The 15,077-nt window shown below is 52.8% G+C and overlaps 1 protein-coding gene across 1 annotated transcript; it reads right to left on the reverse strand.

The window, feature by feature from the left end:
* Window positions 1–2,454: 2,454 nt before the first annotated feature.
* LOC144491188 (transcription factor MafB-like) lies at window positions 2,455–13,854 on the reverse strand. Its single transcript, XM_078208867.1, has 2 exons — window positions 13,340–13,854; window positions 2,455–3,762 (listed from the first exon to the last, which is right to left on the reverse strand). The coding sequence occupies exons 1-2, from the start codon at window positions 13,796–13,798 to the stop codon at window positions 3,382–3,384; spliced, it is 840 nt and encodes a 279-aa protein (XP_078064993.1). The 5' UTR covers window positions 13,799–13,854; the 3' UTR covers window positions 2,455–3,381.
* Window positions 13,855–15,077: the final 1,223 nt, after the last annotated feature.

A 15,077-nucleotide genomic window follows, 5' to 3' on the forward strand; every position in this document is an offset into this window, starting at 1 on the left:
CTGTCTCTCTCTCTCTGTCTCGCTCTCTCTGTCTCGCTCTCTGTCTCTCGCTCTGTCTCTCGCTCTCTGTCTCTCTCTCTCTGTCTCTCTCTGTCTCTCTCTCTCTCTCTCTGTCTCTGTCTCTCTCTGTCTCTCTCTCTGTCTCCCTCTCTCTCTCTCTGTCTCTCTCTCTCTGTCTCTCTCTGTCTCTGTCTCTCTCTCTCTGTCTCTCTCTCTCTGTCTCTCTGTCTCTGTCTCTCTGTCTCTCTGCCTCTCTGTCTTTCTCTGTCTCTCTCTCTCTCTCTGTCTCTCTCTCTGTCTCTCTGCCTGTCTCTCTCTCTCTGTCTCTCTCTCTGTCTCTCTCTGTCTCTCTCTCTGTCTCTCTCTCTGTCTCTCTCTCTCTCTCTCTGTCTCTCTGTCTCTTTGCCTGTCTCTCTCTCTCTCTGTCTCTCTGTCTCTCTCTCTCTCTCTGCCTCTCTGTCTTTCTCTGTCTCTCTCTCTCTCTGTCTCTCTCTCTGTCTCTCTGCCTGTCTCTCTCTCTCTGTCTCTCTCTCTCTGTCTCTCTCTCTGTCTCTCTCTCTGTCTCTGTCTCTCTCTCTGTCTCTCTGTCTCTCTCTCTGTCTCTCTGTCTCTCTCTCTCTCTGTCTCTCTCTCTGTCTCTCTCTCTCTGTCTCTCTCTGTCTCTCAGTCTCTCTGTCTCTGGTGAGATTTATTTGTCAGTTGTACCGTCCTGTATCTCTGACCCATTCACTGATCCACATGATCGCCATTCATTGAAATGATGACAGGGACAATCTGTACACCCATGACAGGGAATTTATAGAGCATTAACCCTCACAGGACCATACCCCAGCCAGTTACACACACACACAGGGCAGCCCGTAACCTGATCGGAGTGAGGTGGGGCGAATTAACCCTCTAACCCACCTCATCCCAGTTACACACACACACACACACACACAGGGCAGCCCGTAACCTGATCGGAGTGAGGTGGGGGAAATTAACCCTCTACCCCACATCCTTCCAGTTACACACACACACACACACAGGGCAGCCCGTAACCTGATCGGAGTGGGGTGGGGACGAATTAACCCTCTAACCCACCTCCTTCCAGTTACACACAACACACACACACAGGGCAGCCCGTAACCTGATCGGAGTGAGGTGGGGGCGAATTAACCCTCTAACCCACCTTGTCCCAGTTACACACACACACACACACACAGGGCAGCCCGTAACCTGATCGGAGTGGGGTGGGGGAAAATTAACTCTCTAACCCACCTCGTCCCAGTTTTACACACACACACACACACATACATAGGGCAGCCCGTAACCTGATCGGAGTGAGGTGGGGGCGAATTAACCCTCTAACCCACCTCATCCCAGTTACACACGCACACACACACACCGAGCAGCCCGTAACCTGATCGGAGTGGGTGGGGCGGGGGGTGGGGGGGGTAGGGGGGGGGAATTAACCCTCTCAGCCACCTCGCCCCAGTTACACACACACACGCACATAAGGCAGCCCCTAACCCGATTGGAGCGAGAGGGGAAATTAACCCTGTCACCCACCTCCTCCCAGTTTTACATACACACACATATAGGGCAGCCCGTAACATGATCGGAGCCGGGGGGGAGGATTAACCCTGTCACCCACTCCTCCCAGTTACACACACACACATAAGGCAGCCCGTAACCTGATCAGAGGGAGGTAGGGAGGATTAACCCTCTCACCCACTTACTCCCAGTTACCCACACACATAAGGCAGCCCATAACCTGATTGGAGGAAGGGAGGATTAACCCTGTCACCCACCTCCTCCCAGTTACCCACACACATAAGGCAGCCCGTAACCTGATCGGAGCGAGAGGGGTGGGATTAACCCTCTCACCCACTTGCTCCCAGTTATAAAGAAATGTATTAAACAGAGGCTTCGTGGAGTTTGGTATTTTTAATCTTTATTGAGTCAAAATTATTGATCTGAAGTTATAAATATGTAGATAAACAGGATATACAGAAAAACACGCATGAATAATCTCCTGACTCTGGGGTACAAAGGGACACAAGAAGGCCATTCAGCCCCTCTCTCTCTCTCGAGTCTGTTACACAGGAACAGGAGAAGGCCATTCAGCCCCTCTCTCTCTCTCAAGCCTGTTACACAGGAACAGGAGGAGGCCACTCAGCCCCTCTCCTCGAGCCTGTCACACAGGAACAGGAGGAGGCCATTCAGCCCCTCTCCTCAAGGTTGTTACAGAGGAACAGGAGGAGGCCATTCAGCCCCTCTCCTCCAATCTGTTACGCACGTCCCAGATCGTGAGAAGTGGGGGAGAATGTGGGACTCGCTCCCGCGGGGGGAGTGGGGGGGAATGTGGGACTCGCTCCCACGGGGGGAGTGGGGGAGAATGTGGGACTCGCTCCCACGGGGGGAGTGGGGGGGAATGTGGGACTCGCTCCCACGGGGGGAGTGGGGGAGAATGTGGGACTCGCTCCCACGGGGGGAGTGGGGGAGAATGTGGGACTCGCTCCCACGAGGGGAGTGGGGGAGAATGTGGGACTCGCTCCCACGGGGGGAGTGGGGGAGAATGTGGGACTCACTCCCACGGGGGGAGTGGGGGAGAATGTGGGACTCACTCCCACGGGGAGTGGGGGAGAATGTGGGACTCGCTCCCACGGGGGGAGTGGGGGAGAATGTGGGACTCGCTCCCACGAGGGGAGTGGGGGAGAATGTGGGACTCGCTCCCTCGGGGAATGGGGGAGAATGTGGGACACCCTCCCGCGGGGGAGTGGGGGAGAATGTGGGACTCGCTCCCTCGGGGAATGGGGGAGAATGTGGGACACCCTCCCGCGGGGGAGTGGGGCAGAATGTAAGATTTGCTCTCGCGGGGGGAGTGGGGCCTTGTCACCATGCTGACAAAACGTTGTCACATTCAGTTGGCCAAAATGAGGCCTTTCCTTGCTGAGTAGGCCCCAGGCAGGCTTTGTCGCACTGACTAGGCCGAAATGAGGCTTTTCCTTGCTGAGTAGGCCCCAGGCAGGCTTTGTTGCACTGACTAGGCCGAAATGAGGCCTTTCCTTGCTGAGTAGGCCCCAGGCAGGCTTTGTTGCACTGACTAGGCCGAAATGAGGCTTTTCCTTGCTGAGTAGGCCTCAGGCAGGCTTCGCCGCACTGACGAGGGAGTGGAAAAAGGTTGCCACCACCGCCTCTCTCTCTCTCTCTCACCTCGTCTCCATGGGACTAAGAGTCTGAGATCTATGGGAGTTGACAGGGGGGTGGTAAAGAGTTGGCATGGGGCAGGTATGGATGTCCATGATACATGGCGCCCGGGTTTGTGCCCCGTTTTATACCCCACGCACGCAAACGCACGCAAACACACGCACACACACGCTATCTCCCGCCGCTCCGTCACAGGTAGAATCCGGGTGATGAGGGCTCCTCGTTCAGGGTTCCTCCTCCTCCTCCGCCGCCTCCTCCGGTCCGCGCCAACCTTTGGCAGCGGCTCTGGTAGGCATCGCGCTCCCTGGCAAGGCGCCCGGCCTCGGCCCGCAGCCGGGCCAGCTGTTCCAACAGCTGGCGCTTCTCGCCCTCCAGGGCCTGCCGCTGGTGCACCCGCTTGGAGCGGCAGGACTGGGCGTAGCCGCGGTTCTTCAGCGTCCTGCGCCTTTGCTTCAGCCGGCCCACCTCCTCCTTGCCCAGGCCCCGGAGCTGCCGGTTCAGCTGCCTCACCGACATTCCCACTAGTTGCTCGTCGCTGAGGTGGTCGGGGGTACGGTGCGGGTTCCGGAACTGCCGGGGGGTTAAGGGAGAAACAAACATTAGCCGGCGGAAAGAACCGAGAGTCGGACAAACGCGAGCAAAGTCCGTCACTCAACCACCCAGAGATGTGTCCCAATCACCGTAACCACCGCACCATCACCGTAACCATCACTGAAACCACCGCACTGTCACCGTAACCACCGCACTGTCACCGTAACCACCGCACTGTCACCGTAACCACCGCACCATCACCGTAACCATCACTGAAACCACCGCACTGTCACCGTAACCACCGCACTGTCACCGTAACCACCGCACTGTCACCGTAACCACCGCACCATCACCGTAACCATCACTGAAACCACCGCACTGTCACCGTAACCACCGCACTGTCACCGTAACCACCGTACTGTCACCGTAACCATCACTGAAACTACCACACCATCACCGAAACCACCGCACTGTCACCGTAACCACCACACCGTCTCCGTAACCACCACACCGTCACCATAGCCACCACACTGTCACCGTAACCACCGCACTGTCACCGTAACCACCGCACTGTCACCGTAACCACCGTACTGTCACCGTAACCACCGCACCATCACCGTAACCATCACTGAAACCACCGCACTGTCACCGTAACCACCGCACTGTCACCGTAACCACCGTACTGTCACCGTAACCATCACTGAAACTACCACACCATCACTGAAACCACCGCACTGTCACCGTAACCACCACACCGTCTCCGTAACCACCACACCGTCACCATAGCCACCACACTGTCACCGTAACCACTGCACCATCACCGTAACCATCACTGAAACTACCACACCATCACTGAAACCACCACACCGTCACCGTAACCACCGCACTGTCACCGTAACCACCGCACTATCACCGTAACCACTGCACTGTCACCGTAACCACCGCACTGTCACCGTAACCACCGCACTGTCACCGTAACCACCACACTGTCACCGTAACCACCGCACTGTCACCGTAACCACCACACTGTCACCGTAACCACCGCACTGTCACCGTAACCACCGCACTGTCACCGTAACCACCACACTGTCACCGTAACCACCACACTGTCACCGTAACCACCACACTGTCACCGTAACCACCGCACCGTCACCACCACACGGTCACCGTAACCACCACACCGTCACCGTAACCACCGCACCGTCATTGTAACCACTGCACTGTCACTGTAGCCAACACACCGTCACCGTAACTACCACACTGTCACCGTAACCACCACACTGTCACCGTAACCACCGCACCGTCACCACCACACCGTCACTGTAACTACTGCACTGTCACTGTAGCCACCACACCATCACCTTAACTAATGCACCGTCACCATAACCACCGCACCGTCACCGTAACCACCGCATCGTCACCGTAACCACCGCACCGTCATTGTAACCACTGCACTGCCACTGTAGCCAACACACCATCACCATAACTACCAAACCGTCACCGTAACCAACACACCGTCACCGTAACCACCGCACTGTCACTGTAACCATCACACCATCACCGTAACCAACACACCGTCACCGTAACTACCACACTGTCACCGTAACCATCACACCGTCACTGTAACCACCGCACCGTCACTGTAACCACCGCACCGTCACTGTAACTACTGCACTGTCACTGTAGCCACCACACCATCACCTTAACTAATGCACCGTCACCGTAACCACCGCATCGTCACCGTAACCACCGCACCGTCATTGTAACCACTGCACTGCCACTGTAGCCAACACACCATCACCATAACTACCAAACCGTCACCGTAACCACCGCACTGTCACCGTAACCATCACACCATCACCGTAACCAACACACCATCACCGTAACCATCACACTGTCACCGTAACCATCACACTGTCACCGTAACCATCACATCGTCACCATAACCATCACACCGTCACCGTAACCAACACACCATCACCGTAACCATCACACTGTCACCGTAACCACCACACTGTCACCGTAACCATCACATCGTCACCGTAACCATCACACCGTCACCGTAACCAACACACCATCACCGTAACAACCACACCGTCAGCGTAACCATCACTGAGACACAAAACAATTCACCAAAACTGACACGCGGCCACCAGGGACGGCACCGATTCACGGGAACACCCATCTCGCCTTCACCAAAAGCAACCGTTCACCAAAGTCACCGCCAGCCATACACCAGCACCGTCGCCCGTGGTTCGCCAAAACCATCAGGCCATTCACCGGACCTGGCGCCGACAACACCACGAGGTCACCGCGGACTTCGTTGATTCATGGAAACCGTAAAATCGCTCGCCAAAAACCGCCCCCCCCCCCCGGCTATTTACCAAAGTCAATGATGCTTTCACCAGACACATCTCCAAATTGCCAAAACCATCACCTGTTCACCAAAACCATCATCCAATCACCAAAGACCATCTTAGAGTCACCCAAACCATTGACCATTCACCCAAAACCATCACAGATTCTGTAAAACCATCAGTGATTCACCGAAACCACCCCCACCCGTTAAACCACTCCGCACTCACCAAAACTACCCACCCCTTCACCGAAACCATCTTCCCTTCACCAGGACTGGCGCCAATTCACCGCAACCATCTCCCAATCACCACAACCACCGCCCGTTCACCAAAACCATCTCCCAGTCACCACAACCACCGCCCATTCACCAAAACCATCTCCCAATCACCACAACCACCGCCCATTCACCAAAACCATCTCCCAGTCACCACAACCACCGCCCATTCACCAAAACCATCTCCCAATCACCACAACCACCGCCCATTCACCAAAACCATCTCCCAGTCACCACAACCACCGCCCCTTCACCAAAACCATCTCCCAGTCACCACAACCACCGCCCATTCACCAAAACCATCTCCCAATCTCCACAACCACCGCCCATTCACCAAAACCATCTCCCAGTCACCACAACCATCGTCGGTTCACCAAACCCAGCACCTGTTCGCCGACAACATCTCAAAATTGCGCCAAACCATCACCGATTTTCCAAAACAGTTACCCACTCGTGGAAACCGGTTCCGCCATTCACCAAAATCCACCGATAGCACCCAAAGCAACCGCCACCGCACCCGAAATCACCACCCCCGCCATTTCCCAAAGAGCACCCAACCGATTCACCAATCCAGTAACGCCCGCCCACCCCGTGCCGACACCGGTCCAAAACCTCATCCGCTCGACCGAACCCACCGCCCCTGTAATCGGCGCCGCCTATCGCTTTCACCGAGCCATCACCGCGGCCAAGAGCCGGGAAGATCTTCACCAGAACTCCAGAGCCATCGATCAGGACGGCGCGCAGGTACAGCAGGCGGAGAGGAAAGGCCATGGCGTGTTCACAGCGAGAGGATTGGAGTACAGGACTAAGGGCGTCTTGCTACATAAGAACCTAAGAACTAGGAGCAGGAGTGGGCCATCCGGCCCCTCGAGCCTGCTCCGCCATTCAATAAGATCATGGCTGATCTTTCCGTGGACTCAGCTCCACTTACCCGCCCGCTCACCATAACCCTTAATTCCTTCACTGTTCAAAAATCTATCCATCCTTGCCTTAAAAACATTCAGTGAGGGAGCCTCAACTGGGCCGGGAATTCCACAGATTCACAACCCTTTGTGTGAAGAAGTTCCTCCTCAACTCAGTCCTAAATCTGCTCCCGCTTATTTTGAGGCCATGCCCCCTAGTTCTAGTTTCACCCGCCAGTGGAAACAACTTCCCTGCTTCTATCTTATCGATTCCCTTCATAATCTTATATGTTTCTATCAGATCTCCCCTCATTCTTCTGAATTCCAATGAGTATAGCCCCAGTCTACTCAGTCTCTCCTCATAAGCCAACCCTCTCAACTCCGGAATCAACCGAGTGAATCTCCTCCGCACCCCCTCCTGTGCCAGTATATCCTTTCTCAAGTAAGGAGACCAAAACTGTACACAGTAACTCCAGGTGTGGCCTCACCAGCACCTTATACAGCTGCAACATAACCTCGCTGTTTTTAAACTCCAGCCCTCTCGCAATGAAGGACACAATTCCATTTGCCGCCTCCATTCCCTGCTGCACCTGCAAACCAACTCCTTGTGATTCACGCACAAGGACACCCAGGTCCCTCTGCATCTGGTCCGTGCCGACCATCTAAGCGAACCCCATTTGCCTGCGCTTGGCCCATATCCAACCCTCTCAACTGCCCTCGAAGAGCAACTAGGGATGGGCAATAAATGCTGACCCAGCCGGGGATGCCCGTGTCCCACGGATGAATAATGAATGAGTTTAATTTAGACAAATGCGAGGTGATGCATTTTGGTAGATTGAACCAGGGCAGGACTTACTCAGTTAATGGCAGGGCGTTGGGGAGAGTTACAGAACAAAGAGATCTAGGGGTACAGGTTCATAGCTCCTTGAAAGTGGAGTCACAGGTGGACAGAGTGGTGAAGAAGGCATTCGGCATGCTTGGTTTCATCGGTCAGAACATTGAATACAGGAGTTGGGACGTCTTGTTGAAGTTGTACAAGACATTGGTAAGGCCACACTTGGAATACTGTGTACAGTTCTGGTCACCCTATTATAGAAAGGATATTATTAAACTAGAAAGAGTGCAGAAAAGATTTACTAGGATGCTACCGGGACTTGATGGATTGAGTTATAAGGAGAGGCTGGATAGACTGGGACTTTTTTCTCTGGAGCGTAGGAGGCTGAGGGGTGATCTTATAGAGGTCTATAAAATAATGAGGGGCACAGATCAGCTAGATAGTCAATATCTTTTCCCAAAGGTAGGGGAGTCTAAAACTAGAGGGCATAGGTTTAAGGTGAGAGGGGAGAGATACAAAAGGGTCCAGAGGGGCAATTTTGTTCACACAGAGGGTGGTGAGTGTCTGGAACGAGCTGCCAGAGGCAGTAGTAGAGGCGGGTACAATTTAAAAAGCGTTTAGACAGTTACATGGGTACGATGGGTATAGAGGGATATGGGGCAAACGCGGGCAATTGGGACTAGCTTAGGGGGTTAAAAAAAAAGGGCGGGATGGACAAGTTGGGCCGAAGGGCCTGTTTCCATGCTGTAAACCTCTAACCCTATGAGTGACTAAGAATTATTTTGGTTAATGAGTGGGTTAATGAGCGTTCCATTGGAACATTGTTCCATTCGGTTTGTTAGTATTTGAATTAACCTGTTCACTGTTAATCAGACAAGGAGAGGGATGTTGTATCTGTGAGGCGGACGCAGTATCGTGTGGATTAAATGTGAGGTTATCCACTCTGGTCGCAATAATAGGAAGACAGATTATTATTTGAACGGGTGTAAATTGAGAGAGGCGGATACTCAGCGAGACCTTGGGGTCCTGGTGCATCAGTCGCTGAGGGTAAGCGCGCAGGTACAGCAGGCAGAATGTGGATGGATGAACAGGGATTGCAAAGTACATCTTAATCCACAATCTCATTGACACAAAGTCCCTTCGATGCACACAAGATGACTGTGGTCAAATTCACTCTTCACTCTGGGTGAATGCGAATGAGGTTATCCACTTTGGCAGCAATAATATTACTTAAATGGTTGTAAATTGAGAGAGGCGGATACTCAGCGAGACCTTGGGGTCCTCGTGCATCAGTCGCTGAGAGGAAGCGCTCAGGTACAGCAGGCAGTAAAGAAGGCAGATGGTATGTTGGCCTTCATAGCGAGAGGATTGGAGTATCGGGATGTTTCGCTGACTTGATTTGATTTATTATTGTCACATGTATCGGGATACAGTGAAAAGTATTGTTTCTTGTGAGCTGTGCGGACAAAGCATACCGTTCATAGAGAAGGAAAGGAGACAGTGCAGAATGTAGTGTTACAGTCACAGCTAGGGTGTAGAGAAAGATCAACTTAATGCGAGGTAGGTCCATTCAAAAGTCTGACAGCAGCAGCAGGGAAGAAGCTGTTCTTGAGTCGGTCGGTACGTGACCTCAGACTTTTGTATCTTTTTCCCCGACGGAAGAAGGTGGAAGAGAGAATGTCCGGGGTGTGTGGGGGGGTCCTTAATTATGCCGGCTGCTTTTCCCCCGAGGCAGCGGGAAGTGTAGACAGAGTCAATGGATGGGAGGCTGGTTTGCAATTGTACAGGGCGTTGGTGAGGCCACACCTGGAGTATTGTGTGCAGTTTTGGTCTCCTTATCTGAGGAAGGATGTCCTTGCTATAGAGGGAGTGCAGCGAAGGTTTACCAGGCTGATTCCTGGGATGGCAGGTCTGTCACATGAGGAGAGACTAAGTCGGTGAGGATTATATTCACTGGAGTTTAGAAGAGTGAGAGGGGATCTCATAGAAACTTATAAAATTCTAGCAGGGTTAGACAGGGTAGATTCAGAAAGAATGTTTCCAATGGTGGGGGGAGTCCAGAACGAGGGGTCATAGTTTGAGGATAAGGGGATAAACCTTTTAGGACTGAGTTGAGGAGAAACTTCTTCTCCCAGAGGATGGGGAATGTGTGGAATTCACTCCCACAGAATGTAGTTGAGGCCAAAACAAGATACAGTCCAGATAACCAGGGAATTGGGACAGAATGTCTAAGATGAACTGAGCTGAGGAGAAATTTCTTCGCCCAGAGGGCGGCGAATGTGTGGAACTCTCTACCACGGAAAGCGGTTGGGACCACTCCGTTAGATAGGTTCAAGACTGACAAATGTGAGGTAATGCATTTTGGAAGGTCTAATACAGATAGGAAATATACAGTAAATGTCAGAACCCTTAAGAGTATTGATAGGCAGAGGGATCTGGGCGTACAGGTACACAGGTCACTGAAAGTGGCAACGCAGGTGGAGAAGGTAGTCAAGAAGGCATACGGCATGCTTGCCTTCATCGGCCGGGGCATTGAGTTTAAAAATTGGCAAGTCATGTTGCAGCTTTATAGAACCTTAGTTAGGCCGCACTTGGAATATAGTGTTCAATTCTGGTCGCCACACTACCAGAAGGATGTGGAGGCTTTGGAGAGGGTCCAGAAAAGATTTACCAGGATGTTGCCTGGTATGGAGGGCATTAGCTATGAGGAGAGGTTGGAGAAACTTGGTTTGTTCTCACTGGAGCGACGGAGGTTGAGGGGAGACCTGATAGAAGTCTACAAGATTATGAGGGGCACGGACAGAGTGGATAGTCAGAAGCTTTTTCCCCAGGGTGGAAGAGTCAATTACTAGGGGGCACAGGTTTAAGGTGCTGTGGCACAGGGGTGCACGATATACATGGTTAGCTCTGGTACCTCGACACTCGCCCCTGGAGGGACTGACAGAGAAACACTGAAAATAGGAGCAGCTGCTCCGTCATTCAGAGAACAAAGAAAATTCCAGCACAGGAACAGGTCCTTCAGCCCTCCAAGCCTGCACCGACCGTGCTGCCCCGACTGAACTAAAACCCCCTCCCCTTCCGGGGACCGTATCCCTCCATTCCCATCCTATTCATGTATTTGTCCAGACGCCCCTTAAAACTCACTATCGTATCGTTTGCACATTCTCCCCATGTCTGCGTGGGTTTCCTCCGGGTGCTCCGGTTTTCCTCCCACAGTCCAAAAGGCGTGCGGGTTAGGGTGGATTGGCCGTGCTAAATTGCCCACTTAGTGTCCAAAGATGTGCAGGTTAGGTGGATTGGCCATGCTAAATTGCCCCTTAGTGTCCAAAGATGTGCAGGTTAGGGGGATTGGCCATGCTAAATTGCCCCCTTAGTGTCCAAAGATGTGTAGGTTAGGTGGATTGGCCATGCTAAATTGCCCCCTTAGTGTCCAAAGATGTGTGGGTTAGGTGGATTGGCCATGCTAAATTGCCACTTAGTGTCCAAAGATGTGTGGGTTAGGTGGATTGGCCGTGCTAAATTGTCCCTTAGTGTCCAAAGATGTGTAGGTTAGGTGGATTGGCCGTGATAAATTGCCCCTTAGTGTCCAAAGATGTGTAGGTTAGGTGGATTGGCCATGCTAAATTGCCCCTTAGTGTCCAAAGATGTGCAGGTTGGGTGGATTGGCCATGCTAAATTGTCCCTTAGTGTCCAAAGATGTGCAGGTTAGGTGGATTGGCCATGCTAAATTGCCCCTTAGTGTCCAAAGATGTGCAGGTTAGGTGGATTGGCCATGCTAAATTCTCCCTTAGTGTCCAAAGATGTGTTGGTTCATTGGATTGGCCATGCTAAATTGTCCCAAAGGTAGGGGAGTCTAAAACTAGAGGGCATAGGTTTAAGGTGAGAGGGGAGAGATACAAAAGGATCTAGAGGGGCAATGTTTTCACACAGAGGGTGGTGAGTGTCTGGAACGAGCTGCCAGAGGCAGTAGTAGAGGCGGGTACAATTTTATCTTTTAAAAAGCGTTTAGACAGTTACATGGGTGCGATGGGTATAGAGGGATATGGGCCAAACACGGGCAATTGGGACTAGCTTAGGGGTTAAAAAAAAAGGGCGGCATGGACAAGTTGGGCTGAAGGGCCTGTTTCCATGCTGGAAACCTCTATGACCCTATAGCACATCTGTCCATTTCGCCAGGACTCACCCATCCAACCACCAGAATTACCCGTTTCACCAAAATCACCACTTCGCCTCACCCCTTCATCGATGTCACCGCAGCCCTTGCCTCAGTGTCGCCAAAACCCATTGATGTATCACCAAAACCACCAATTTCACCAAAAAACAAACATGAATTTGGCCGCAAACCATCCGTCAATTTCACCGAAACCTGTTCCCGCGATGGCCGAAATGATCTGTCTCACCGAAAAAGTAACAGTTCCACCACAAAACCCACCCGCCAGTGTCACCAAAACCCATTCAGCCAAATGCCAAAACGATCCATTTTACCGCAACTGATTTCACCGAAACTGACTCCCGCAATCGCCAAAACTGCCAATTTCACCAAAACGGATTCAGGCAATCACCAAAACCATTGATTTCACCAAATCCGATTCACACAATCACCAAAACCATTGATTGCATCAAAGGCAATTCACACAATCACCAAAACCATTGATTTCACCAAATCAGATTCACGCAATCACCAAAACCATTGATTTCACCAAATCTGATTCACGCAATCACCAAAACCATTGATTTCACCAAATCTGATTCACGCAATCACCAAAACCGTTGATTTCACCAAATCCGATTCACACAATCACCAAAACCATTGATTTCACCAAATCTGATTCACACAATCACCAAAACCATTGATTTCACCAAATCTGATTCACACAATCACCGAAACCATTGATTTCACCAAATCCAGTTCACATAATCACCAAAACCATTTATTTTACCAAATCCGATTCACGCAATCTCCAAAACCACTGATTTCACCAAATCTGATTCACGCAATCGTCAAAACCATCAATGCCACCAAAGAGAAACATGAATTTAACCGTGCCCCTTCGATCGATTTCGCCAGAATTCACCCAATCGATTGCTGGAATTACCCATTTCACCAAAAACCACAATTTTCACCGAAACCCGTCACCCTCACCCTGCCCCAGTCAATCTCATTCACCCAATGGCCGAAACCGCACCCCCCTCCATCACCCTCACCCAATCCCATTGGCCCCATCACCGCAATCGGGGTTTCCTTACCTGCCCGTGCTGGCACTGCGGCTCGATGCCCTCCGCGGAGAGGAAGTGCTGGAGGTGGCTCTGAGGGTGGACGGGCCGAAAGCCCTCGAAGGGCTGGAGCTGGCCCCCGGCGCCCGCGCAGCCTCCCCCGGCCGAGCAGCCGATCAGGGCCTCCACCGCGTCCGGCGCCCCCAGGGCCAGGCTGTCGGGGTCCAGCGGGGGTGGCGGGTAGCCGGCCCCGGCCCAGTACAGCTCGTCCAGGCCGCCCCGGGGGTCAGCGGACGCCAGCTCACTGAGCGTGGGCGAGGAAGGGGTGGAGTGGCAGGGGGTGGAGGCGAGGGAGCCCCTCGGCCGGGACAGGGGGGGACCGGCACACACCTCCGGCGGCTCCTTCTTCACGTCGAACTTCAGCAGGTCAAAGTCGTTGAGGTATTCCAGCGCCAGGGGCAAGGTGGGCAGCTCGGCAAACAGGGTGGCCATTTCGCCAGTGCTCCCTCCCTCACTCCCTCGCTCCGTCCCTCGCCAGACCCGACACACTCGACCCGTCCCCCTCACCCTCCCCGCTCCCTCTCTCTCTCTGTTACAGTCTCGTTCCCCCCCTCTCTCTCTCCCTCTCTCTCCCTTGGCTGTGAGTGTCGTTCCTCCCTCACTCCGCGACCAGATTCCCTCCTCCTCCTCCCCCTTCTCCTCTCCACCTCTCTCTCTCTCTCCCGGCACTTTATCCTTCCCCCTCTCCCTTCCTGCTCTCTACACTCCTCCTTCTCTCCTGCGACTCTCGCACCAAGCTCACCGCCTCCCTCCAGCACACTCCCCCCTTCTGTCTCTCCTCCTGCTCCCTCTCTCTCTCTCTCTCTCTCTCTGTCTCTCTCTCTCTGTCTCTCTCTCTCTCTCTCTGTCTCTCTCTCTCTCTGTCTCTCTCTGTTTCTCTCTCTGTCTCTCTCTCTCTCTCTCTCTCTGTCTCTCTCTCTCTCTCTCTCTGTCTCACTCTCAGTCTCACTCCTCTCTCTGTCTCTCTCCCTCTCCCTCTCTCTCTCTCTCTCCTGTCTCACTCTCAGTCTCACTCCTCTCTCTGTCTCTCTCCCTCTGTCTCTCTCTGTCTATCTGTCCCTCTCTCTGTCTATCTGTCCCTCTCTCTCTGTCTCTCTCACTGTTTCACTTTCTCTCTCTCTCTGTGTCTCTCTCTCTCTCTGTCTCTCTCTCTGTCTCACTCCTCTCTATCTCTGTCCCTCTCAGTCTATCTCTCTGTCTCTCTCTCTCTCACTGTTTCACTTTCTCACTCTCTGTCTCTCTCTCTCTCTCTGTCTCTCTCTGTCTATCTCTCTGTCTCTCTCTGTTTCACTTTCTCTCTCTCTCTCTGTCTCTCTCTGTCTATCTCTCTCTCTCTCTCTCTGTCTATCAGTCACTCTCTCTCTGTCTCTCTCTCTCTCTCTCTCTCTCTCTCAGTCTCACTCCGCTCTCTCTCTCTCTCTGTCTGTTTCTCTCTGTCTCTCTCTCAGTCTCACTCCTCTCTCTCTCTCTCTCTGTCTCTCTCTCTCTGTCTCTCTCTCTGTCTCTCTCTCTGTCTCTCTCTCAGTCTCTCTCTCACTCCGCTCTCTCTCTGTCCCTCTCAGGAGGAGTTTCAGACGAGAACCCACATTCTGCGCTCTCCCTTCACTCAGACAATTTATATTCTCTAAATCCCCAGTATTAAAGTTTCTCCAATCAGGGCGAGGGGACTTTGTGATTTGACAGGGGCAGCGAGGGGGAGTTTCCAATTGGA

The sequence above is a fragment of the Mustelus asterias genome, unplaced genomic scaffold (genome assembly GCF_964213995.1).
Source record: "Mustelus asterias unplaced genomic scaffold, sMusAst1.hap1.1 HAP1_SCAFFOLD_4671, whole genome shotgun sequence".
NCBI classification, from domain to species: Eukaryota; Metazoa; Chordata; class Chondrichthyes; order Carcharhiniformes; family Triakidae; genus Mustelus; species Mustelus asterias.